Source organism: Nothobranchius furzeri, chromosome 9, assembly GCF_043380555.1.
Source record: "Nothobranchius furzeri strain GRZ-AD chromosome 9, NfurGRZ-RIMD1, whole genome shotgun sequence".
NCBI classification, from domain to species: Eukaryota; Metazoa; Chordata; class Actinopteri; order Cyprinodontiformes; family Nothobranchiidae; genus Nothobranchius; species Nothobranchius furzeri.
The window spans coordinates 52,114,522-52,142,329 of NC_091749.1; the positions used below are offsets into that span (position 1 = coordinate 52,114,522).

At 41.6% G+C, this 27,808-nt stretch overlaps 2 protein-coding genes across 5 annotated transcripts in view; one reads left to right on the forward strand and one right to left on the reverse strand.

Moving 5' to 3' along the window:
* Positions 1 to 23,709, forward strand: LOC107381837 (receptor for retinol uptake stra6). Its single transcript, XM_015953742.3, has 17 exons — positions 1 to 197; positions 291 to 357; positions 4,404 to 4,489; positions 4,565 to 4,704; positions 4,780 to 4,946; positions 6,822 to 6,929; positions 7,272 to 7,339; positions 7,667 to 7,746; positions 7,827 to 7,888; positions 7,965 to 8,127; positions 8,200 to 8,275; positions 8,370 to 8,503; positions 8,592 to 8,709; positions 11,343 to 11,444; positions 14,914 to 15,077; positions 15,149 to 15,286; positions 19,689 to 23,709. Exons 1-17 carry the CDS (start codon positions 100 to 102, stop codon positions 19,937 to 19,939), a joined length of 2,022 nt encoding a protein of 673 aa, XP_015809228.3. The 5' UTR covers positions 1 to 99; the 3' UTR covers positions 19,940 to 23,709.
* A 153-nt stretch (positions 23,710 to 23,862) lies between these two features.
* Positions 23,863 to 27,808, reverse strand: part of LOC107381838 (immunoglobulin superfamily containing leucine-rich repeat protein 2) — a 6,217-nt gene continuing 2,271 nt past the window's right edge. For all 4 annotated transcript variants that reach the window (XM_015953743.3, XM_054732195.2, XM_070554932.1 and 1 more), the window contains one exon: positions 23,863 to 27,153. In XM_015953743.3, the coding sequence (XP_015809229.3) occupies positions 25,070 to 27,153 (2,084 nt within the window). In that variant the 3' untranslated portion in view covers positions 23,863 to 25,069. The remainder of the gene's footprint in view (positions 27,154 to 27,808) is intronic.

The window sequence follows — 27,808 nt, forward strand, 5'->3', positions numbered from 1 at the left end:
TTTTGGACCAGACCCTCGGAAACACCAGCTGATCATTGAGAGTTGTTTCTTCTGGATCTTGTTCTTGTTTCTGCCGTTTGACTCAACATAACAGCCACAATGAATCAGAGCAAGGTTGACTTTGAGCCTTTCCAGTATTCCTACTATGATTATTCAGACTGGAACGCCAACCCAGAGCCAACCCAACCACATAAAGAGTAAGTATGCAGACCTGAGCCAAAGGAGTCCGGCTGGGGTCCGGTACATGTTCAGATGATTGTATTTTAAATGTAATTGTCTTTTTGTCTCAGAGTTATTTTACCATGTGACCCAACAGCAGGTGACAAGCTCTTCCACACATGCATGTTATCCATATCCGTAAGTATCCTCATGCAAGAACACGAAGACTTCTTTATTCACGTGTCTTCCAGGGAGCGAAACATTTGGGAGAATCATTGAAAACTTTAAAAAGCATTTTATAGATTTTCCTTCTGTGACAGTTGTCTTTTAGAAGTTCCCCCGTTTAGTGATGTCTGTTGTTCTTCTGACTTTAAGGCAATTACAACTAAAAACTGCAGAAACTTGGTCGGAAATCTTGCACACAGGACAGATGTGACCCGCTTTCATCTGCTTCTGAATAGAGATGAGACCGAGTGACCTGAAAAAAGATTTAACAAGCATCTTTAAAAGAGACGTCCCAGAGTCATAACTTACTTTAGATTAACGCTGCACATTCTTATAGATCCTGTCAGTTCCTGTCAGCGACGAGCTGAAATGATCTTGTTATGGCGTGTAATGTGGAAACTTTTTCAGTAAAACTACATAAAAGCTGATTTGACATGATGTTCAAGGGAACATTTTTGAGAACAAATATCTGACTGGACAGTTTCTCTTCAACATTTTTATTGTTTGTAAAACAAAATGTGTGTTTTTAATTTAACTGGCCCTTATTTTGTAAAAACTCAATAAAAATAATTAGCACAACAAACTAAGGTTTTTCTCAAATATTTTGAGGACCTAACTTTACCTAAAACATAAGCAAACAGATGTTTGACTTTCACGCTAATTTATATTTTATCCCCAGATGCTTTCAGCATATTTATTATGATTGTTGAATTTGTCCTGAGATGACCATTGTCTACATCAGAGAACCTTTAAATGGCGGCCCGCAGGCCACATCAGACCTTTTAAATGACGTAAGAATAAATGATGATGCACAGAAAGTGACTCTACTGAATTGAAGCGCTGCCTTTGACACAGTGGACCACAACATTCTTTTAACGCGGTTAAAACACATCGGCCTCTCTGGTGCTGTCCATAAATGGTTTACTTTGTATCTCACAGACAGGACTTTTATGGTAAGTCTAGATACCTTCTGTTCTAAGACCCGTCAGATTACATGTGGTGTGCCCCAGGGTTCGATTTTAGGCCCAGTGCTTTTTAATCTGTATGTACTTCCACTTCGTGGCTTCATCGGGTGGCACAGACTGCAATTTCACAGTTATGCAGATGATACACAGTTGTACATCTCTGTGTCTCCCGATGACGCACGACCATCGGATGCCCTTTTTAATTGCATTTCGGATATTGAATCCTGGATGGCAGAAAACTTTCTCCAGCTTAACCGGGACAAAACCGAAGTTGTAGTCATCGGTCCTGAGACCCAGAGAGAGAAACTTTTACCAAAGCTAAAGTCACTAACTCTTAATTCGTCTTCTCAAGTGAAGAATCTGGGTTTGATTTTTGACTCTGAGCTAACTTTTATCCCCCACATTAAGAACATTACAAAAATTGTTTTTGATCACCTGAAAAACATCGCCAGAATCCGCTCCTTTCTCTCTCTGGCCGATACAGAGACGCTGATACACGTTTTTATCACCAGTAGAATTGATTACTGTAATGTCCTGCTTTCTGGTCTTCCCAACTCCTGCAAAATTCAGCACCTCGTGTCCTGACAAAGACCAGGAGGCAGGAGCACATTACACCTGTCTTAAACACGCTGCATTGGCTTCCTATACGTTTCAGGATTGATTTTAAGGTTCTTTTAATGGTTTGTAAATGTTTTAATGGTCTTGGACCTTATTATCTCTCAGAACTGCTTCATAAATATGAGCCTTCGCGGTCCCTGCGCTCCTCTGGCAGTCATCTCCTCGTCATTCCAAAAGTCAGGACACACTCCCAAGGCGAGGCATCCTTCCGGTTTTATGGCCCTCACCTCTGGAACAGTCTGCCAGAGGACCTCAGGGCCATAGAGAGTGTTCTTGTTTTTAAGGCCAGGCTCAAGACTCACCTTTGTAATATAGCTTTTAATTGATTTTGATTTATTTTATCTTGTTTTACCATCTTTATATACATTTTATCAGTGTTTTATTACTTACTCTTTTAACTGAATGACACATATTTTCTCATATATTAATTTTAACTTGTAATAATTATTAGTTTTAACCAGTATTAATAATATGTTGTAGAATATTTTTGTATATTTAATTAAATGTTTCTACTTGGTTATCTGTTATCAGTGTGCTTTATTTGGATTTTTATTTATCAGCTGTTTGCGTTTCATTTGTTTCTTAACTTGTTATCTTAGTTTCATTAGTAAACCAGTGTTTCCTCTGTGGGGGCTGGCTGACCCGGGGGGCAGCGGGGGGCTGTGGCGGCCGGGGTGCTTCTCGTGCCTCCTCTTGCCCAGGCTACTGCTGCCGATCCTGTTGCTCCCGATGCAGTTGGCTCCTTTGATGGTGTTTCCGTCTATTTAGTGCATATTACATCTGCACTCAGCCAGCTGCCCTTTCTCTTTTACGTGTGTGTGTGTGTGTGTGTGTGTGTGTGTGTGTGTGTGCGTGCGTGAGTTTGTATCTGCTTGGGATGGGATTGAAGGTGGGAGGAGGGAGATACAAAGGGGATCTCTTATGTGAATCTGTGTGGGAGGGGTGGGAAACCGACTGCTGCTGTTTGGTTTTAATATTGTAAAGCGCTTTGAGCTGCATTTGTATGAAAAGTGCTTCATAAATAAATTTGACTTGATTTGATTTCTACCCGGCCCCCCAACTCTTTACGCCCTAACGTTTCCTAATTGAGGGACTTTGAAGTTTAGCATCAAAATTCATGTCTGAAATATCATTCAATATCATCAAGCTGCACCTCTAAAGAAACTCCTGAATCCTGGCTACAATGCTGAATAAACATTTTTACGTTCTCCAAACACAACTAAATCTACTTTCAAAGGAGTGACTGGAAATCCTGCTTCGTGTGAGTGTTTGTGCCACATTTCTGTCTCTAATCCTGCAAAAAAATCTAATTGTACACACATTATATCCATCCATAATGAAGCTAAAACCCTGTTGATTCTAAACATGTTTCTCACAACTCTCTAATTTCACAGAGATACAAGCCAGAGAGCCGTAAAAACATAAATTGTTGTTTCCCCCGCAGATCAACAACAAAGTTACTTAACTTTGATGTTTCACATTGAAAAGCTCATGTTATCCAGACTTTCTTATCACTTACTGTCAGCTCTTTCTCTTGAGTCAAACTGAAAACACTTTAGATTTTAAACAAAGCTATTTTAGCCAAAAAAGGCCTAGAACTCAAACATCTGGCCAGATGCATTTTTTATTTTTTTTTGCTCTGACGAGTCTCATGGGCTGACTAAGCTGTCAGTCTCATTTTGGTAAATAAAGCTTCATTCTGTTTGATCTAAAAGAGACGTCAATCATCCACATTGACCAGTCCGTCACTGAGATAGAAGGTTGCTTAATGAAGCTTCAACAAGTAAAATATAAATAAAATGGGGCAATTAAGTTTACAGCAAAAACAACTTTATTTCCCAATAAAACAGCAGGGAACCTCAAAAGTATGAATCTGGTTCAAGACAACTCCATGTTGTAGATTCTCACAAAGACTTTGATAATGCTTCATGGCTTGTTTGACAACAGACAAACACATGCACGCACGCACGTACGCATGCACGCACACACACACACACACACACACACACACACACACACACACACACACACACACACACACACACACACACACACACACACACACACACACACACACACAGATTGGAATTAATTCATAAACAAACCCACTTTATTATGGGATGTATACACATCCTGTTTCCAACCAGAAGAAGGGTGTGTTCATGTTTAGTCTCCTACCCCGTCTCCACATATGTGGACATTGGCTTATTGCACAATTTTATTCTCTCTTTTTTTAATTAGAGACACTTGATATTGATTTAATGTTTTTCTTGAAATTTTTTACTTAAAAAATTATTTCCTAATTAATTTTTCTATTTTATGTTCACGAGTTGAGTAGAAGTTTTTTTTTCTTTTAAATTACCCCAAATACAAATTTGGGTCTCGCGAGGTCAAAGGAGTGTCAGAGGTTCTGAAGAGTTCTGTTTTGGTTTGCAGCTTGTGGTCATGTTGGTCCTGGCGGCTCTCACCAGGAAGCATAAACTCTGTCAGGGCTTCTCCAGAGGCTCCTCCAGTATCTTCAGGTGAAATAGGTGAATTATTTACATAAAATATGTGTCTCTGATCAACTAAACATTTCTTTGTTGCTCACCAATCAGTCCGGCCAACTTCCTGGACCAGACTCAGCAGAAGGGGCTGATCATGGCTGTTTTTGGGCTGGTGTTCAGCAAGCTGGCCATGCTGATGATCGCCCCAGACCCTCTGCCTTTCCTTAAAGACACTCCACCAAACATTAAAGGTCTTTGTCTACCTATTGATGGTGTAAATAAAAGATGCTTTATCAGTACTGACCATTTATCTTTTTGTTTATCAGAATACATGAAGATTATAAGTATTTTCTACTATCCGGTCCTGTACTATCCTCTGCTGGTTTGCGGGACCTTGCAGCATACCGCAGGCTACGTGTTCGGGGCGCTCCTCTCCTTCACACACTTCGGAGTGCTGGTGTGGCAGAAGTTTGACTGTCCAAAAACTCCAGAGGTGAGGCATGCAGGGAGTGGAGACATTCATGGTCGCAGTTTTAAAAATAAAATGACTGGAGACTAATGCAGGGATAAAAACCATCTGGACCACTAGGGGGCAATACTGCAAGCAATAAAAAAACAACAGTGTGAACAGCATGTTATATGTTAAGCTTTTTTCTAACATAGTTACAACTAGGGCTGCAACAAACGATTATTTGGATAATCGATTAATCGGATGGGGTCTCGACACGATTAATCGATTAATCGGATTACATAGGGACATTTTTAAAAACTGCCAGGGAAACATTATTTTTCTCCTTCCTTCACTTTTTTAAACACAACATTATTAGAAAACAGTTCAATAGCAGAAAAACAACATGCCATCACCTAAATTGTCTTATAAGGCGTATAGACAGAGACCCTAAGCTACATCTATCTGTGACCTAAAATGCTTGGTCCAAATTAAACAGCTTAAAGAGCAAGTCAACCCCTACCAGAGTCTAACTCCACTCCCGCTTCATGTTTGAAAAATGCAACACATGCTGTTGCCTGGCAGACCGAGAGGGCGGAGCCGCTAACAAATACACACACACTCAGGCTCATGACAGCATTGTGACATCATAATGTACCAGTTTACATCATAGCATACTTCTTAGCCAATAGCGGTGGCAGATTTAAATTAAAATACAGTGCAGAGTTTTTACCTGACAACGGCACAACACTGCCAGTTTTAGGCAGAATATTTAAATTTTAACTAAGATGCACTGAAGTGCCAAATTATTGACGACACGTGTCTGCAGCACGATTAGACACTCGTTTATTTAGTTTATCAGCAAAAAAAAGTTTATTTGGGGGTGACTTGCTCTTTAAGGGCAATTCTCATCTGTTTTGTTTGATCTCATCTGTAGACATTTATTATAATTGGGGATGTCAAACAACTAATTTTTAAATGTAATTAAACATAGGCTGTGAATTAATCAAAATTAATCACTATTTCCAAAAATGACTGAAAAATACCAAATAAAACAAAAGTAAATGAATGCCATCCTCCTTGCGATGATGCCCTGGGCAACTGCCATAAAGTCACATCAAGAAATGCTGCTGATCATTCCAATGATCCCAAATAGACTCACATTAGGCCACATGAAAGCAACTGAACCCAAAAATATATTAACCAGTATATAACTGCACTCTCACACAACACGCCTGCAGCAACAGTTAGGACTCCTCCCTCCCTTTTAAAAGCGTTTTTGCTTTATCGATTTTCATCGAATTCATCGATTCGTTGTTGCAGCCCTAGTTACAACCACCTATCCACAACAGAAAATAATTACATAAACACAAAACATGAATCCCCTCTCCCCTGGGAGTTGGTAGGTCCCAGAGGTGCTGATTGGGCCCTCTGAGGAGATGGGCTGCAGCTGTGTGGTGCTCCAGCAGCAACTCCAAGGTCACTGGTAAAGCAAATGAAAATTCAATACATGCATCCACAAATATTAGAAGAGTGATTGTGTGCACTTCAACCAGTCAGAATACAGACAACAAATTAAGATATTACCAGACAACCATACTCCTGAGGTGACAGCAGACACTACCGCCACAGTCCCCCCTCCACACAAAGGCAAATGTAAATAAAAAGAGTTGTTGTTCTATTTTCCTGTTAATAAACCACAGACCAGAGTCCTAGTCAAACTGCAGCTTTAATCTTTTGCAGAAAACACTGAAAGCTTTGTGTGTGTGTGGAGGGAGGGAGGGGGTGGATTATCAGGACTAAGAAGGGTGTTGAGTCTTAGGAAACTAACATTCTTTAATGTATTTTATGTTGCACACACCAATCAAACTTCAGTACATATAAAAAATAAATCTATGATCAAAAATATATATTTTCCAGATCTATAAGTACTACGCTCTGCTCGCGAGTCTGCCTCAGCTGGCCTGCCTAGTATACCTCTGTGTTCAGTTTCCTGTGCTGTTTGTCAAAGGACCAAAGACCGATGAGGTGAGAAAGTTGACATTAACACACACACACACACACACACACACACACACGCACGCACGCACGCACACACACACACACACACACACACACACACACACACACACAAACAAACACGGGCAGTTCACCATATTTTTCTGCTCATAGACCAAATGTCTGGATTATTTCAGAATTAATTGTAGAAACAAGACTCCCGTGTCAAACATTAAAAGCTGAGCCAAACCCGGGGCTCCTCGAGCAATTTCTAATTATGATGTATAAAATGTTCAGCTTGTAATTACACAATAACCAGAACTTATCATTTTATACATGCACACTGACATCTTAACACGCTCTGACTCTCAGGACCTTGACAGCAGCTACTACACCAACTATGTGAAGATGCTGCTGAAGAAAACTCCCTCATCTGTCAGGTGGGAGGACAGAAAATGGTCATGTATGTGATCGGACTCATTAAACCCAATGGTACACGAGCCGTATGGTCATAGAGATGAAATTATATCTGTGTGTGTGTGTGTGTGTGTGTGTGTGTGTGTGTGCTCATGCGCTTGTGTGTGTTGATAAGAACATAGTCACTGGATGTATCCAACTTGATTAAAGATGACCAGCAGATCCAAATGACCTCTGCACAATAACAGTCAAAACATGACCTCAGTTTATGTAAAATTCATCTATGCGTAAAAATGCTTAAATATGCTGAATTAAAATGTAATTTAAAATCTGTTTACTGTCTGAGACAGCTCCTCTGCAGCAGACAAACCACCACTCATAAAGAGAATCCTAGAAGTGCCCAAGAGTTACATTTATGTTCCTGAGAAAGGTGAATTTCTGTTTAATTTGGAGTATATGATCTTACTGGCTACTCTGATGTAAAAGCTTTAAATGTTTCACTTGTTTCAGTGTTTCGTTTCCCGCTAAAGCTGGCGGTGTCGTCTTTTGTCACATGTGTGGCCATCTATCACGTATGTCTCTGAACATCACGTATTTGCTGCCTTTGTTTGTGAGATTACATATTGAAGAAGCTCTGTTTGACCCCAGACTGCCCTGTTGTTGGTTGTCCTGGTAGTCCCCACGCTGCACATCGTCCGAGCAGGAATTGATGAGAACATCGCCTTCCTGTTGCTGGGGTTTGGGATTGTCCTATCAGACGACAGAATGGAGGTGGTCAGAATTGTAACTTTCTACACGTGGTTGCTGGAAGGTATGTGAACCACTTTGGTGTTGATCTATGTACAAAACAAGAGGTTAATGTCTGATTTGTTATTATTGTCAGTGTGCTATCTCTGTGCCATGACTCTGTCCTGTTTGGTCAGTGTTATTATGCTCATGAGGTCCATGCTCCTGCACAGGTATGTGCACAAAGTTTCATTTAATCAAGAAATACTAACATTACTGCACTACTTTTTACAATAAGCCATTACATCATTGGATTTATTTTTTCAGATCAAACCTAAAGGGTCTGTATAAGGGAGACGTTTACAGGATTTATAACAGCCAGAAGACTATCTGTCCATCAAAAGCAGGTGTTGTCTGCTGGATGGGTTTAACAGGATACCAGGCTGCTATCGTCTGCCTCGGTAATACTCAAAGTTAGCTTAGTTTGATGCTGGTACGAGTTATTTTGTATAATTAGGAAAGCTGTTTTTTTTTGTCCTGTTTTGGCAGGAATGGCCATCCAGACCGTCGTGTTCTTCATCTGCTTCTTGTTTCTGGTGTTTCTACTCATCATCCCTGTTTTTTATGGCCGTAACCTGATTGTGTTTGAAATAGCAGGAAAGTCATGGTGAGTCAGAATGCCTTCATGTGTTTTTCGTGTTCCTTCATCTCCCTCTCCTTATTCAGCTCTTTCTACCAATCCCCCCTTTCCTCTGTCTTATTAGAAGACCAACAGAACACTAAGGCAGAGAGGATATTATCTCTGTCCCAAAACAATTCTTATCTGAATCTGGTGCCCTTGGAGTCTGTGAGGCTGAAGTGTTAACTCTCCTCAGAAGAAATGTGGAATGCTGCCGTTGCTATGGAAACTCTTTCTCCCTATCCCAGCCTGGGCGGGATTGTGACCGGTGAAGGCCGTGGAACCGTATCTAGGAGTCACTGTGCTCTCTAACCCATTATCTCCCTCCCCTGTCCAAACGGAGGTGATGAGCGCTGCTCCATGTGGCTGCACGCACTGAAGTGAGGAGAGTCCCAACCCTACCTCCCCACCTAGTGGACACTTATGTTGTGTAATGTCTGAAGTCTGTGAGCATATCTGTCTGAGTTGTTTTTTTGCATAGCAAAGCTGCCCTCTCTGTTGAGGGTAACTCTGACGTGCCTTTTTCCCCTCCCCCTGACTCTGTCCTCATATGAACCCTCTTGATCTATAATTCTTGTCACGTGTCTATGAATGTATGTCTGATCTTTTAATTGTGTGTACTGAAACTCTAATTTCCCTCTAGGATTAATAAAGTATTTTTGAATTAGAATTTTGAATTGAATATAATTAATTTTCTCTTTCACTTTCCTTTGCTTTTTTTAATCACAATTAAATGTTTTTCTTCTAATTTTTATGAAATTTTAAATCATTTTTATTTTTCATGTATTTATTTTTATTTCTGTTCTCGAGAAGCGCCTCGTGATTTTTATCTTGAGAGGTGCTATAGAAAATATTGTTTTGTCTTCTTTGTCTTTTGTTCCATCTTCTTCTTCTTTTAAATGGTTCTGATTAAAACAGATGATTTAGCCGGGCAAGCTATCCCATATATGTGAGTGTCTGGCCATGACCCATAGGGAAAGTTCAGTCGTGGGGCAGGGTACACGGCTGGCTTTCAAACCGTCCCCACATCAGTTTTGTTTTTGGTGGGCAACTTAAGTTTAGTCTTAGTCTTGACAACAAAACTGCATTTTAGTCTTAATCAGTTTTAGTCGACTAAATTTCAAAAAGGCTTTAGTCGACATAGATATTTGTTTTTAATTTTACAAAACATTATACAAATTACAATTCTCTAACAAATGAATGTATAGGTTAGACATATACTCTGAGCTACTGGAGTGAGTTTCATACCAACATAATTTATTTTATGGATATGGGACCAAATCTCAGCTGCCCCAGATTTTGTGAAACAATAATCCCTAGACTGGTATAATTGTATTATTTAATTGATAATTACAATAATGTATATAATTTATTGATGCAGATCTGTGCATCATTCTGTAGATTTCCACAATAGAAATGTGTGGTATGATTTTCTTTCTTTAAAATAAAGGACTCTTTGGGAGCATACAGAGTACACAATATTTATACAGAAATAAAGAAATGTGTTTGTTTAATTTATTACTTGAGTTATCAGACCTCCATCGTAGTGTCTTTAAATGTATATTGTGGCAAATTCCTCCTACTTATATGCATTATTATGTATTATGCCTAGGCACGCTAATGGCTAGCCTCTCCGATGCTAATGCCAGCCTATCCATGCTAATGGTCCATCAAGGGGGTAGGAAATCCAGCTAGTGGCCAGCCTAGGCACGCTAATGGCTAGCCTGTCCAATGCTAATACCAACCCGTCCAGGCTAACGCTAGCCTATCCGTGCTAATAGACAGCAGAGGGAGTGTGTGAACCAGTCAATGACCAGCCGAGGGCTGCTAGTCCCTAGCGTATCTAGTAATAATGCCGGTAAAGGTGCTATTTCTCAGTAAGCAGCGCCAGCCTCTCAATTACCGGCGCCAGCTTATCATTAATCAGGTCAGTAGTTTGCTTCAGAATTTATGTAGCCTCCTGCTGCTGGGCAGTAGTCTTAATTTAGGTCCCCACACCGCGCCATAATTAGGAACCAGCAGAGACAATAATCCTGACACTCTGACACTAAAACATTTGTCTTAAACGTGTTCAGATAAAGCTGTTAAAATCCGTAATTTTTTTCATTTATCTGCGCAAAAGCACAACTTTTTCAGGAGGCACACGGATAAGAAACGTGTTAATATTATGTTTGAATAAAAGTAACAACGCCGTCGCTCGTAGTAGCGTCAATGAGCGGCTGAGCGCTTTCCGTTCCCACAGCAGGGAAGCATGGAGCCGAGCTGAGTGAAGTTAGCTTCCAACCCACATTAGAAATCCATGCAAATAGAGTGGTTTGTGCTTTCTGGTGTGGGTGGGGAGCTAGCTTCACTATTTGCTGGGGATGGTCTGTTTCACCATCGTTTTTGTTAACGAAAACAACACCACTCCACATGCTATTGGAAAATGAACAACGCTTCGCTGTGATTGTCCCACCAACCTGTTAGAGCGCTGTGATTGGAATACCGCCAGACTGGTCAGGGCTGTAGAGGTTCCAATTGAGCGTGGCTAGACCAGCATCCAGAGCTAAATTTTTTTGCCGCTGCTATTGTCTGTCTAGATTTGTAGGCTAGAGATGATTGTGACTCTTACGATGTTTCAGGCCAGCCTGGGTGACGGTTATTCTGGTGACAATCCTTCAACATGTGACTGCCAAGTTGTTCTTTATCAAAAAGGAATCTGGAACCAGAGATCTAAATAACAGGTGTGTTGTTGTCTTCTTGTTTATTCGTATAGTTGGATAAAGTTTGATGCTTCTGAATGTTGTTAGAAGTTTTACTTTCTTTGTCCAGCTGCTTCTTGAGGACTGATTACAGTCAGGGGATTTTCTTTGACATGGACCCAAAATTTCAATGTTCTTTTCCCCAAGACACTTTGCTCTGACTTTCTCCTAGTGGCTTGGTGCTCCGTAATGCTGGAAATGATGTTATTCTTAACTAAACTGTTCTTGGATAACTGGAGAAGTTCCTCTGGGAGGATGTTTCAGTAATGTTCTTTATTCGTGTCTGTTCTTTTATTTGTGTCTGTTCTGAGGGCCTGAGGCTGGACACAGCACAGAAACTGCCCTCTTAAAAATTTTAAATGATACATTTTTAGCAACTGATGTGGGTGAGGCTGTGGTTCTGATGCTACTGGACTTAACAGCAGCATTCAATACTGTTGACCATCAGATTCTGTTGAATCAACTGGAACAATGGGTGGGGCTCACTGGTTCTGTGTTGGAGTGGATGAGGTACCTCATGGATATAACTTTCTCTGTTTCCCTTGGCTCTAATTCTTCAGGGGGTGCTAAGCTTAGGTGGAGGTTCCTCAGGACTCTGTTTTGGGTTCCCTGCTGTTCTCCCTCTATCTGCTACAACTGGGACTGTTGTTTAGAAAGCATAACATTAATTCCCACCTCTATGCTGACCATTGTCAGCTGTACATGCCTGTTAAACAGGGAGCCAGAGGTAGCATACAGCAGCTGGTGAATTGCCTGCATGATGTTACCCAATGGATGGGGTCCAACTTCCTTTCTTTAAATGAGGGAACAACTGAAACAATAGTTTTTACTCCAAATGACCGCCAGCCCCATGGATTGGACCTTTCATCGTTGCACCCCTACGAGAAGTCTGTGATTATGGACTTGGGTGTCAAGATAGACTCTGGTCTATGATTTGATAGTCAGGTGAACTCTTTTGTTCGTTTGTGTTTTATCAGTTAAGGCGCTTATCTAATATTAAGTCGATCTTAAATGAACAGGAGTCGAAAACTGTAGCCAATGCTTTTATCATCGCTAGGCTAGAGTATTGCAATGCTATCTGTGCTTGCTTGAGCCAGTCCTTAATGACTCGACTGCAGCTGGTCCAAAACGCTGTTGCCAGGTTTCTGTATGGAGGACATCAGTGGGAGCATGTCACTCCCCTCCTGACAGCTTTAGACTGGCTACCAGTGAAGAGTTGCATCTTGTTAAAAATCCTGGTCCTTGTTTTTCAATCCCTGTCTGGATCAGTGCCACCATATTTCGCCTCCCTGCTGATCTGTTACATCCCTGCAAGATCGCTATGTTCGGGTCAGAGACCTTTTGGTGGTACCGCGATCAAAGCGTAAGTCTAGGGGTGATCGTGCCTTTGCAGTCCTGGGTTCTGAGCTTTGGAACCAACTCCCACAAGAAATCAAACAGTCCGCATCGCTGCCCACTTTTAAAGCAAGGCTTAAGCTGTATTTTAGATCTGTTTCTTAGTTGTGTCTATTTACATTTTAATGTTTTTGATCACTATTTTTATTGTTTCTAGCTCTTTTTTGTTTTAAATGTTTTTATCTCTGTTTTTATCCCCTTCACACTCCCTTGATTGAGGGTGTGAAGGGGTTTTATAAATAAAATGATTGATTGATTTTAACTTTTACCTTGAGAGATTACACTCTCTTGGCTGAAAGGCATTACCCCACCCACACACATAATGGTCTCAGGATGCTTTAATGTTGGAGGGACACAGCACTGAGGGGAGAGCTCACCTTTTCTTCTCCAGATACATTAATTATTTTCCCAGGTGTCATCAGCAGTCAGAAAGAGGATTTATCAGAAATGACTTCCTCACAGTGTATTTTCTTAATCCTTTAGCGTTTTAGGGAAAATTTATAAGGCAAGGATTAACTTCAGCCTTTTTCAAGGAGAAGGTAATACCAAATTGTTACAAGCCAATTTACCGGGCTAGCTCCACTCTTCTACATTTTACTAATATCTCAGGGTTTGGCTTGTAATCGGTGTAGTGAGCGTGGCAGCTAGTTACCAACAAACACCCTTACTCTGTAGAGAGTTGATTAGCAATCACCAAATTACCCAGGGCTTCTAATTCTGACCAAAATTAGTTCAAGCAGACACAAAGGAGGCGCAAACACACCTACACACACCCCCAGTCCATGAAGCTTATGTACACTTCAGGTTAAGACCCTGGCCAGCTGTTCCTTTTATGCTGAGGAGACAACTGACTTTACCTGTAGCCTAGGATAGAGGAAACAACTTATATCAATACCTTGGGATGGCATTTACAACCAGCATCTCACCTTTGCTTGGTTACCGACAGGAGACCCCACTCGTAAATCCTTTTTTCGTTCCACGAATCCGAGGAACTAGGTTTTATTTCACACAGATGAAAAAAGAATAAGAATCTAAACAAAACCCCGACAATGCGGGTATAAAAGTGAAACTACTCTTTGCCAATAAACCGAGTTATAGCAAAGTTGAGCTGAATAAGCTCTCCAAAAATGACACTAGGTCAGATTATCACAGACAAAAAGCTCAAAGCAAAAGCTTCCTTCTTTCCATCTCTCTACCTCACAAACTATTCCCATCAAAGGCCAACCTCCAGACCCAGTAGCTCCTTTTTATTTACTTTGTACCCCCCTCCCTCACAGTTATTTCTTTGTTTGCTGCTTCAGACTTCAGACTTCCTGGTCACGTGTTCCTCTTCTTCTTGTTCTCCAACGGCCCCAAAGAGACCATAAATCTTGGATGTCATGATGTCACCTTTTCTTCTCCCAGTCTTCATCCGTTCACTTGTTTCTTCTTCTCTGCATGCTGTTGACATTGGCCTAATGTTGCCCCTCCTTCTTGCTTGTCAGGGGGAGCAATTTTATTGATTCTAAAAGTCTATGTCTTATTTGGATAAACCATTAGCTGGTGCACCTGGACCTTCTCCAGAATGAGCCTCCTCACCTCCTCCACTTCTCTGGAGGTCAAAAAGGTTACCACAGAACCGTGAGACAGAAACAGCTCGGTGAAGCCAACTAGCAATTTATGACTTCAGGGGTGATAAGAGACAAGGGTATAGGAACACACACACACACGGATACACCTTGGGAAGCCTAGAATTGATTTCACATAATGAGAGACATAATCCAGACTTAATTCCATACATTTAAAAGTCTGATTATACTCCATACAACACAAATAAACAAATTAAAATTAAAGTAATAATCATTAAAATTCCATTTACAAATTTGTGCACATAAGTGAAAATGTATCACAAACTATGGGGCAAGATGATCAATATACTTGCTATGAGATAATGCAAACCTTAGAAAAAAATATTTTCAAAAAGCTGAAAGTTATGAACAAAACTGTCTCAGTAAGAATCAAATCTTAAGAAATTAGAATTCATGTCCTAAACCAACAAATGAATGATCTCTTTCAGAGAGAGCCTATTCCTGATGACCTACCTGCTGTTTGTGGTCAACATCGTGGTGGGACTGATAGTTGGAATTTGGAGAATCGTGATAACAGCTTTGTACAACATCATCCATTTTGGTCGTATTGACATCAGTCTGCTGCACCGCACTGCGGAGTCCTTTGATCCTGGTAAAAACAAACAACAAAAACAACTGAGCCATGCAGTTTGGTTTATAACTTCTGTTGTTGATCCCATACAGCCTACCATTACTACACCCACTTCCTGAAGGTGGAGGTGAGTCAGACACACCCCGTGTTGAAGGCTTTCTGTGGATTGTTGCTGGACATGATGGTTGAGGTTGGTAGAGCTGGACCGAAGATGAAAGATGCAGAGGAAGGTAGGAAAAGCGCACACGCAGCTTCTTCTTTGTTTCATAAATCAAATGTATAGTTAAATCTATTTTTGATTGGTTCTCAGGGAGGATAACTGTTTTCATTCAGTTCTCGGGATGAGAATGTTTTAAAGTTCGATTATATTTTAATGATGAAAAAATATTAAAACCAAAAATGTTAATTAATAGCAAGAACAATAAATAAAAGAAGGCACATCAGTCGCTATTCACCAGTGAATGAGAGAATAGAATAGAATAGAATAGAATAGAAGATCCCTTTATTGTGCCACAGTAGAGACACTTGCCAAAAAGTTCAAAGAACAACAAAAATAAAGAATAGGAAATAAAAAAGCTTTACATTGAACAAAAAACATAAAAACATGAATGCAACAAATATTTAAAATATTTAATTGACCTTATAACATTTATAAAACAAAAAATTAACATACTGTAAAACAGATTAGTAGATTATTGCATGAGTGATAACTTAAATGGACAGATAAGCAATTAAGATATGATTGAATGCAAAAACAATGAAAACAGAACACACACATTTAAAAAGAAGCAGGGAAGCTAAAATTGTTTACTGGTTTTGTTGGGAGCAGTGGTGGGTGTAAATCCTTACAGCAGCTGGGAGGACTGACCTGCGATAACGTTCCTTTGTGCTCCTAGGATGTAGCAGTCAACCCCTTATGGGGTTCTTTAGTTCCACAACAGTTTCATGCATGAGGTGTGAGACATTGTCTAACAGTCATGTTATTTTAGCTAGAGTCCTTCTATCTCTCACCTCCTTCACTAGATCAAGGGGACATCCTGCAGGACTGGCTTTCTCAATGAGCTCATTCAATTTCTGACCGAGAAACTGCTCCCCAACAAAATAACTATTCAAAAATTTGTACCCACTTTATTTCGGTAGTAAGACACCAAACAGATTCCATTTCAACTTTGGAAGTTATTCTAACAAAGTGTAAAAAATACACAAATAATGATCAGAAACATTTTATATAAATACTGTAAAAGTTGCTCAAAACATGCAAGTTTACTTCCGACCTTTCATTGTAGTGTTGAAACAGCATTAACATTTTTTTATTTTCCATAAAATTCCAGAAGTATCCTATTCACCATTTCCACTTTGCACTAGAAATTAGGGAACACACAGAATTTTTTTCTGGTTGTTTTCTTTTCTCATTTAAGATGCAACTGCACCAATACCTCCTGATCATTAGAACCTCTGGCGGTACACTGCAAAGCATTCCTGATTTGCATTCAAGCACAGAAAAACATTGCATTTCTGGCATTTCCATCTTGACACACCTTTTGGACAATAACTGCATCGGCCTCGCTTATCACAGTGAAGTGGCCAATGCCCACAGCTCATATCGCACATCTGGTTGTGGTTGTGAGGGTCTTGTGATGTGGCATATCTGTGATGGGGGTGGAGAGCTGGATCATGGTTGGCCAACTTTGGATGCTGGCTTGTTAAATTGTTTCAAGTTATGGGCAACTGCAAGGTGGAATCTTTTCAAGGAGATTGGTTTGTGATTCAGTTGTCCACACTCCCTTTTGACCAGCCAGGAATTTGTAATGCATAGATCAAGCATGTACCCAAAGGGTGGTAGGTACCATCTTGTAGATTTGGCTGGGGTCTTGTACAGTTGTACCAGCATGTCAGAGAGGTCAATCCCTCCCATATGCCCGTTGTAGGCATGGATGAGTGATGGGCATGGGATGGAAATCTTTGCCTTGGACTCTTTGCTCCAGCGTTTGACAGTTGACAATGGCATGACCCCAACGGCATTACTCAGCAGATTCACACATTTGTTGTCAAACCATTTTACTGCGATCACCCCTTCAGCAGCCTTGTAGTCAAAAGCTCCACGCCCTTTCTTTGTCAGCTCTTTTTCTGTCATCAAATGGGCCATTCCCATCTGTACCGGGTCGGCCCGGGCCAGGTAGCGTAGGTTGTTTACATATCTGGGTGGCCTGGTATTTTTCCGGGCCAACCAAGGCTCATTCTCAGCCCTCTTCTCGAGGGGGTCTGCTTCAGGCCGACCAGGGCCAACACACCCACTGCTGACAGCGAATTCACACCTTCCATTAGAGCAAGCCTCTGATTGGTGGGTAGAATCAGCCCACATGGGCTTAAGACAAGGATGTGTGGAATCAACCGGGCCAGGCTGGGGCCGACTGGGGCTACCCGGCCCGGGCTGACCCGGTACAGATGGGAATGGCCCAAAAGTGGCTCCACCTGTGCGATTTGGTCGAACAGTGCCAATGCACTTGACACCCAACGAGGTGTCCAGGTACTCCACCAGTTTAAAACTGGTAAAATAGTTGTCACAAAACACAACAGAAAGCCTTGGCTGTGTTGTGGTTTTACAAAGTGTTGTCACCACTTTGGCTCCCAAAGGTAACATCTGCTCCTCCTCACTGAGGGTAGTGTTGAAGAATGTGGAAGCTCCCCAATAAAGCAGCAGGCCATGAATGATGACAGATGGACTGGCTCGGCAAAACTATTTAAAGCCCCACATGTGTGGCTTGTTGGCAATATACTGACGGAAATTGCCAGCCCTTGTGCCTTTATAGGCTACCATGACCTCATCCACGCTGTGCTTATATGTTGATGGTATCTGGAGGCATTGCTCACGAAGCATATCAAAGAGAGGTCTGATTTTGTTAAATCGGTCTCCACTGTTATTACACTGCTGATTATCGTTGAAATGAATGAACCGGCGCAACAGCTGGAATCTCTTCTTTGGCATGATATCGGCTATCACACTGAAGCGTGACTCATGGTGCCAGTAAACTTCTAGCGATGGAAAGTTGAAAACACCCAAAAAATAGGAGGATTGACAGAAAATCTTCAATTTCCTTAGGGCTAGTCTTGATTGTGTCCCCCATTTCTTGAACAGAATACAGATTGGTATGATAAGCAATATGATCAATCATATCATCAGTGAAGAGCATTTTGAAGTACTGGAATGGGGACTGTAGAGCCTCAGGGGGCTCAAAACTTGCTTCTGGAACTTGCAATTCTTCAATGTCTTCATGCTTCCAGATTCTTCTTGCATCTTTTTTGGGGACTGAGAAGGAAGATGGGTATAATGTATCCTCTGCTTCTTCCAAGAGAACAGTTTTTAGGATGTGTTTCCTTTTTTTTTTTGCTTTTTACAAGACAACTGTGCTGATCTGCCTTTTGAAGGAACATCTTCTTCAATGGAAACATCAAAACAGCTTTCATTACTATCATCTGCAAAATTGGGTTGAAAATTTGGATCCTCTATAGTGTCATCATCACTCAGTTCACCATCAGAGTCCTGAGAATGTTCAGGTACAAGGGCCAGAGAAGTGCGTTGCCTTGTTCCATAAAAGGATTTGCAATCCATCTATTAAATGTAAAAGAAAAGGAAATTGTAGGTGTTGTAGATGGTTTTGTAAAATTCAAATAACTGCAATGGTTTGATTTTTTTACCTTTCATGCAAAACAATATTTTGAAAACAATGACAGAGTTAATCTTTTTTACTTTGTCCTGTAAAACAATTAAAACACTTAATACTTAAATGTATAGATCATGAAATCATTTTTTTTCATGGAAAATAGTCAATTTAACATGTCAAAACAAAACTTCTAAACATTAGCTTAGTGTTGCTAACCGTTGGTTGAGCATGTTTTAGAAAATGCTTTCTCATTGTATTACTTTCTGGTATCAAATGACATAATAACGTTCTGCAAAGACTATGACATGATTTTACTGTGGAAAAATGTACTTACCTTCACAATTTTTTGCCAAAACAGTCCATGTGTCCTGAGTGATTTTTTTGTTTCTGATTTCCTGGTGGGAGCATGGCAGATGAGGCCTGCAATTTCCTGACACAGTGCCATCTAGTGGATTTTTTTAGTACAACATAACTCAACCAAGTGGTAGAGATGGCTCAATAAGGTTAAGTACGCCTGTCCATTAAATATGGTTTCTCAAAATATGCTACACCACTTGCTTGTGAAGAATTTTATACATTGCTCTGTACTACTGCAAGAAAATGTTTAACCCCTCATTTACACTGAGTGTGGAACGAACGCAGTCAGGTTCCCGCATGCCTTTTGGACGAACTGCCATTTATGTCCGCTCCAGATCCACTTCACTGGAAATTTGATCCATCAAATGATTAAATTAATGAAAACTTGCATGAGGCGTCTGGGGAAATAGACTCAATTTAGAAACTTTCCATGCCTCTACATCTGGATCTGCATCACACTGTAGCTGATGTGCAAATGCTCTGATTGGACTCAGTGGGGTATTTGTGGAAGCCGTACGAATGCTGGACCTCATCCATTCTGCACTTGGTGTAAATGAGGGAAACAAGTCCTCAGCCAGTCTGACCTCAGTCTGCTCCTCCTCCGTTCTCTTAGGGATTCAGGAGAACAGGCCCAACAAGGCAACCAGCCGCCAGAGGATTCACACTCGCTGGCAGCTGCTGTACACGCTGGTGAACAACCCGTCCCTTCTGGGCTCCAGGAAACACTTCCAGACGCTGCAGACCTCTGACAATATTCTGAATGGCACACCAAACCGCAGGTCAAGAAAAAGCAGTCAGAAGGAGTCTGAAAAATCAGAAGCAGAACCAGTACAGACCTCTGAGATGCCATCGAACCAAGATTAAAGTGATTTGGACGTTGGAAGTAATTATATTTGGTTTATTAGATAGAAACTGGTGGGGAACAAATTTAGAATGAATTAACATTATTTAAATATCATATAAAGGCCAGTTTAAAAGTTTTTTTTAAACAAACTGTTAGTCAATGGGAGCGTTTGGTCAGTTTCATAATTAGCAACGAAATTAATTTCAAGAACATGATCCCGGCCCAGTGATGAACTGAATCAAGGGATCGACAACCAAGACCAGATCTGGAATTTATTACAGCTGTGGTCAGACATTTCCTTGTCATGGACATGGATATCAATGAGTAATTTGAATGGATCTCATGGGTTTTCTTGCTGTCATTCAGGGTCATTGGTATCGATAGCAATCACATTAATAAATACAACAAAAGATAAAAAAAATATGCTGGCAAGGTGGCCTGGAGAATCAGGGTGGAATGTCTCCATCTGGAACTCCTGGAGGCTGATAAGGCTTTTCAGCTTGACCAGCTCAGCCTGGAGGCAAGAGAGCTCCCCTGGGTGATCCGCAGGCTCTGTCCCTTGGTCTGGCATCGAAGGTGCTGACTGGACTGGAGACGGAGGCTGGGGGTCCAAGCTGGAGCATAGAGCGGGGGCCTCTGAGGTCGATGGCACCACTCAGCTATCTCGACCCCGCTGTCTGGTCCCTCTCGTGGCACCCCTGGAGTGGGAGGAGACCTTGGGAGGGGTGTGTCTCAGCTGACTGCGCTGATCGCGGGACATCCTCGCAACCCCCTCTGGAGTCTGACTCACTGAGGAGCTGGAGGTGACGTCAGCAGTGGTTGCGGCGCACCCGTGGCGCAGCTCCGGGGCTGGAGAAGACGGCGGGGCTTGGGTTCCCTCCCAGCACCGTGGACCAACTCCAGGAGATCACATGGCCAGTCTGGTGCCCTCGTAGGGGGTGTGGTCCAGCTGCACCTCCCAGCCCAACCTCCCATCTGGATGCGGGAGGGCAGAGAAGATCACTGAGGCCGAGGTTCGGCACCAGCGGCGAGGCGGCGCTGGAGGAGGGGAAGCTGGCTGATAGCTGGGAGTGAGCCACTGCAGCAGGCATTCCCAGGGAAGAATTTCCCATGATGCAGATGAGTTGAACGGTTGAGGTGAGGATCCGAATGCAGGGGAAAGAAAAGCAGGCTGATACGGACATTCAAAAGGGTTTTAATTAGAAACACGTGGGACAATTAAACAATGAACGGACAGGGAACACAGAACTGGGAGGGTTTAAATACAAGAGGAGCTGGGATCTAAAGTGACTGGGAGACGAGAGGCAGGTGGGAGCAATTAGGGAAGACACAGAATTGAACAGAGAGTGGGGAGACAGGACAGGTTGTGACAGTGTGACACCGGGCAGTGTGGCCTTTTACATCAGCTCATTCTCCGTGGTCGAAGATCAGCGGGACAGTAGCTACATGCTAACCCTAAGCTAACGGAGTTGTTTCGAGTGTTTTTAGCAAGAAAAACGTGCTAAAGCAAGTCCAATGTGAAGGCCTCCGGCCTGCTCAGTAACAAAATCATAGCTAGGTAAGCTGACCGAGGATATCAGTCTTCGCTGGTCCACCGTGGTCAAAGGTCTGCGAATCCACCGTTGTTGATGGTCCTATCTCTGGGAGCATCTACTCGGCTACCAGCGCTGTGTCGACACGAAGCCAAAAGCAATATCGACACTCCTAGAGCCGGGACCGTCGACAACGGAAACGGGAACATCCAGCCGCCTGCTCCAACAACCGTTCCCGGGCAGGAGACAGGAGAAGTTGGGCACCTGCTCACGTTTCTTATGCAGCACCACTAACATGTTTGACCAAGTGGTTAAATGACAGCATTCACCACCATTCAACCAGCAAAATAAAATACAGAAATGTAGTTTTGATCTGTTATCAATAACCACAGCTTGCCCTCTGATTAACATCCAAACACGAACAAACAGAAGACACAACTAAAGTTCAGAGAGTCAAAATGGCCGAACATCTATTAACGTGAGACCCTGGCTGAGGCCTTTCCCTTGAGCTAGCTCTGAAGTCACGTGGCTCTGATGCTCATTAATTATTCAGAAATTTAAGAATTAAGTCACACTTAAACAGAAGAGTTATCATGAATGTAAACTAGATCTATTCTTTTTGAACCAGGCTGTAAACATGCTTATTTCTGCCGTGAAATTGGCTTTCTTTACATGGGACTCAATGAGGATTTGCTCACATCCCCTGGTGGAGTGGTGAACTGTAGGTATGGCTGCACTTGGGAACAGTTTGGTTGTTTAACCCTCCAATCAAACCCCTCAATGCTGAGTGTCAAGCGGGGAGGCATCGAGTCCCATTTATAAAGGCTTTGGTATGACTTGAACCCACAATCTCAGGGTGGACACTCATACTATTAGGCCATTGAGCCAGATGAGTCATGATTTTAGCTCCTGGAGTGTTTAATTTGTCTCACTGAACTCAATAAACCAATCATGTTCAGCTGTGATTATTTCCACCTGCGCACACCTCTTAGCACCAAATCATCCACAACCCTCATGAAGCTCACAGCCTGTTCTAGTTCTCATCCAGCCAAACCAAACCAAAATAAGTTAAAATCACATCTAGTCTAGTCAAGCCAAGTCTGCTTTGCTTAATCCAGTCAGTCATCCAGTCCATGAAAAGTTTCCGGTTTTCTTGTAATAAATCATTTATGTTGCCTCCATTTCCTGTGTTTGGCTGAATCATCTGATCGTGACAAGATGTCTCCTCCAAAAAAATAAATAAAAATCAAATAATAATAATAAAAAAAGAAAGCTGTAAGCTGAAAAGAAACTCTGACTGGAACAGATTTGGCCAGAATAACAAGAAGTATGTCGGAAAGAGTCAAGGGGAGATTTTCAAACCCATGAATACTGCAAGCACGGTGGTGGTAGCATCATGCTGTGGGAATAGAGTATGGATGCAACTCTAAGTAAACTTCATGAAAATACATAATATATCCAAATTTTTGTAATCAGCATGTAACATGCAACCCCCCTGTTTTATTTTCATTTTTTCATTATTTCCTATGTAACTTAACTAGCTCTTATGATAAGGTGTGGCCGGTACTGGTCTGAGTTTGGAGAGTCAGGGAGGAATCCCCAAACAGCTGCAGTTTTAACTAGTCACAGCTGAAACATACAAAGTTTTAAGCAAATGTTTACACTGAATCAGTCTTTATTTAAAATTTCTAAACAAAAATAGTTGCAGTGTTTTTTATTCATGCAGCTCGCTTCTCTGCAAAGCCTTTTTTGTGGTTTCCTCCTGATGTGCATGACAAAAACTGACTGAAAAGATCAATAACATATCAGAGCTGGAGTAAAGAGGGCCATGGGATGCTCTGGTTTTGATTTTTCCTCATGGTTACAACAGCTGCATCAGTACATGATTAATTCTCATTAGCTCTTAGTGCTTTGATGGTTTTTTGTTGTGAAAACATATTTGAACTACTTTTATGCCGTTATACATCGGCCACAGCACTACAATTAAACTACAATAGAATATTTTTAAAAGGTTGTGGGCAGATTTGCAGGAAAGTATCGGATTTCCACCAAAGTGACACTGATTGAGTACATAATCAATTTGCCTCTGGGATTAATAAAGTATTTTTGAATTGAATGAATAAGACCCTTTTGGGAGCTGTTTCTATAGAGATTAACTGTCTTGATTTAATGACTAACTTCTTAATGGGCCGTAATCATGCTATTTTACACCTTCCAGATCAATGACAGACAAGATATATGCTAAAATATTAACAATGGAACTAAGTTGTAATTACTTGTAATTAAAAATGTAAAACCTTACTGGACTTACATGATTTTATAATTGTTGTCTTTCTCATTTTTAGAGACTTGGTTTCCAGTAAAACACAACTGAAATATTTATGAGTTTTAAATGAATATAGACAAAACAAAAGTTGAATCCAGACTTTATTGAGGCACGTGGGAGGGCTAGCGACATATAAAACAAACACAAACAGGAAGTACAGATTCAAAGGTTATTTTGAATCTAGAATATTGAAACCACAACGTTCCACGATGGGCAGCATGTAGGTCCTCGAACACAGCAGCTCGTGGGATTTAACTGGAGATGCACACAGGATGTGTAAGGTACATAACACTGATTTCACACATTTCACCACCACATAAGATTTTAGTTACCAAAGTTATCTTCACAGGTAGTGTTCACATCTGGACAATCAGCTGTTTTCTGTGTTACACAAATTTCTTCCCAACAACACATTTAAACTTTGTGCCCTTAAAGCTTCTGTGTTTTCACTGAAACACTTAATTCTACACTTAGTTCTACACTTAGTTCTACAGCTGTTGTGTAACTACGTGTGTGAAGTGTGTGTTCATTGTTTACAGGCATTTGGGCTAAAGGTTCATGTTTTACTACAACACATGTACAGTATTATATGATGTTATTTCCAAGATCTGACCAGAATCGTTCAAACTCCATCATTTCTAGATGTGTTGGTTTAGTTTAAAACTGAAGCTTTATTAATTACAGATTAGCAGCGAGACGGCGCTTTTACTGAACGGACTTGTGTTACCGGGAGTGAATTTCCTTTTTCTCTTTTATTTCTAAACATGACGTGACCTTTCCATTTGATACAGTGTCACCTTTTAGACAAAGAACAAAATGAAGAATTGTTTCTTCAGTGAAAAATGAAAAACAGTGATCTTTATGAAATAACCTAATTAAATCAGGTCTTTTTTTTATTAACTTTATTTATTGCAACTGAAATTTAAAAGACGGTTCTGTCTGGTTACTCCATCGCTATCTCCACACACTGGCACCATGAAACAAATTTAGCATGAATACAATTTGATAAAAAGAAACAGCTTGTCTTGTTAACAGCTAAAATGGTGATCGGCTCATTTTAACTGTTGTTCAGGTAATTTCATCCTCCTGTGCTAGTCCAATGATTGTTTTGCTGTAGCGGCCAATTCCATAAATAGAAAACCACGTTTAGAGAACACAAAGGTTCTCCCTCCTGTCACGGACTTTAACAGCTCAACTCATGTCGGATCAGCGTGGAGCAGAACAGAATCTCAGCATAGAATATTAACATGTCACAAATGCAAAAACATGTTTAGGACCAACAGATCCTCCGTTTACTCATCAAGATATCTGTAGTTGTTAGTGATATTGACAGCTTCAGCTCCTAAAGGCAACCTGTCACTGTACTCTGATCCGACCTCGCAGCCGTCTGGATGTCTGCTGTGAGACAAAGTAAAAGACTCAGTAACAACACTTTCCTCTGTGTCTGCCTCTTTATTCCTGTCGTCTATGCTCTCCATCTCCTCCTCAGTGATCTTCCTCTGAACCTTGGTGTGACGGGTGTTAAAGTTAGCTGTCAGGTTCCTCTCCAGATGGTACTGGTCTTTGGCCTTCAGGATCAGCTTGTAGGTCTTGCTGCGGTACGTATACACCAGGTGGAAGCAAGTGGCACCGAGCAGAGGCACAGTGGACACGGTAAGGAGGCAGATGCTGACTGAGATGATGATGAGCAGGTTTGGTACCACCCTTCTGGTGGCAAACAGGACCTGGACTCTGCAGTCCTCCCCCCTGTAGGTCAGACACAGGGAGTAGTTGGTGCCAGGTCTCAAACCACTGAACAGATATGTGTTGATGCCTTCTTTGATCCTAGACCACTGCACGGCGGAGTGTTTGCCATCTGCCGCGATGCACAGGTACAAACCGTTGGATCCAGCATTGTCAAAGGCATCTGGAAAGTCAGAGTGCTCCTCACTGTTGGTCTGGAAGCTGTTGGACATGACTTGGCTGCTGCTCCTTTCTGTAGGTATGAGGAGAGCATTGAGACGCACTGTTGCCTCTGTTTCCGACACACCTATAGCAATGACACCAAAGTCGAATGTGTACTGCTTCATGTCATCAACGCTCCCATTTAAGACGTGGCTGGAGATGTTTTTTGTGTTAGCCGTCGGGCCACATTTGCTGGAACGTGGAAGAAATCTGGTTGTGTCTTCATAAGATTTGGGACTGATTTCTGCTGCCGGGTGAAAAGTGGGCATGTGGGTCTGAGAGTCTTTTCTCTTCACATCGGGTCGATGCAGGGAATCAAAAATAGAGGTTTTGTCTGTTTGTTTAAATGTTTTAGGGGTAAATGTTGTGGTGATTGGTCTGGTGGGTGTTGGCTTTGGACTGGCCATCACCTTCACCAACACTGAATCCTCAGCTCTACCTAACTCATTTTCAGCAGAGCAGCTGTAGTTTCCAGCATCTTCTTGTCCGAGTTGTGAGATGAGAAGAGTCCCATTGCCAAAGACTCTAATGGAGTTTCCAAAGTCTTTGGAAGACTCTGCAGAACCGTCCACCGTGAGTGAGTGTTTCTGCTTTCTGCCGTGAATGTTCCACGTCAGCAGAGGCTTCGGGTTTCCTCTGAATGCACAGGTCAGAACCAGCTCACTGCCCTCGTAGAAGGCTGCGGTGTGAGTATTTGGTTCAATCACTACTGTGACATTTGGACTCATGCACTTTGACTCAGGTAGTTTTAGGATTGGTTCACCTTTGAGCTCCTCTGGAGTTGCACATGTGATCATACTCTGATCTGGAACTGTGATGGTGGTGGTTGATATCCAGTCTCTGAACCAGTCCAAGAAGCAGGAACATGCAAAAGGATTGTTATAAATCTGCAAATGTGATAAAGACACCAAACCGTCAAATGTCCCTTCAGCTATGGTCACAAACTTGTTATTGTTGAGCCGGAGGGACCTCAGGTCTTTGAGGTTGGAAAAGGCATCTCTCGGCAGGTTGGCCATCTCGTTGTGGTTCATCCTCAGCAGCTGCAAAGCTGTGAGGTTCTGCAGATCCTCCCAGGGGAAGTCTACAATCCTATTGTGGCTGATGTCAAAGTTACGCAGATGAACCAAAGGCAGGAGGCTTCCTTCTTCGATAGAGATGATCTCGTTGTAGGCCATCCACAGGGAGGTCACCTGGGTCACATTATCAAAGCTGCCCAAAGGAATAAAACGGATCCTGTTGGAAGAAAGACTGATGGTCGTTACATTTGGGAGATAACCTTCAGGGACCTCCGCTAGGTCTTTGTAAGAGCACTCAGCAAAATGTCGACTGTGTTTGTCTGTGCAGGTGCAGCGCTCTGGACAGCAGAGTCCGGCAGAGACGATGGCAGAAATCCACAAAACGAAGGAGATGTCTGCAGCCGTCATGTCTGCTCCTGTAAAACAGAGTCACAGCCTAGTTACTGATCATGTTTTATTACCATTTAGTACTCTTTAGGTTTTATAACCATGTTATAAAATGAGATTAGAAATATAAAAATGTCTAGAAAATAACATATTAACGTGATAGGATTTTACAGAGACAACAATGTAACACAAAACACAGTTTTTAGGACTACCAAACTTATTTGGAATAAAATGTATTTTCAGTTCATCTAATTTTAAATGAATCTAGGGTAGTAATAGTTTTAACAATAACATTAGTAAACATTTTTGGGACATCATAGATGAAACTTTTTTGTTATGCTTCAGTTTTAATAAGAAGCTCAAATATCGTTTTGTTGACAAGAACATCTAAGTTATTTTTTCTTCTTGACAATAAATATTACTATTTAATTAATAAATATTAATGGCGTCCACTAGGATACTCTGGATGCTCCACGTTCCTCCCACAGACCAAAAACATGCTTGTTAGGTTGATTCTTGACACTAAATGGTCCCTAGGTGTGTGTGTGTGTGTGTGTGTGTGTGTGTGTGTGTGTGTGTGTGTGTGTGTGTGTGTGTGTGTGCATGGACGTAATTTTGGGGGGGGACAGGGGGGACATGTCCCCCCCACTTTTTCCAAAGTCAAGTTTTGACCCCTGCACTTTT

What these genes read in the sequence shown, in the direction of transcription:
- LOC107381837 (XM_015953742.3), top strand. Translation starts at nt 100, where the DNA reads ATGAATCAGAGCAAGGTTGACTTTGAGCCTTTCCAGTATTCCTACTAT. An exon ending in CTACACGTGGTTGCTGGAAG is followed by an intron (nt 8,128 to 8,199) that starts GTATGTGAACCA and finishes TATTATTGTCAG; the next exon opens with TGTGCTATCTCTGTGCCATG. An exon ending in ACCAGAGATCTAAATAACAG is followed by an intron (nt 11,445 to 14,913) that starts GTGTGTTGTTGT and finishes GATCTCTTTCAG; the next exon opens with AGAGAGCCTATTCCTGATGA.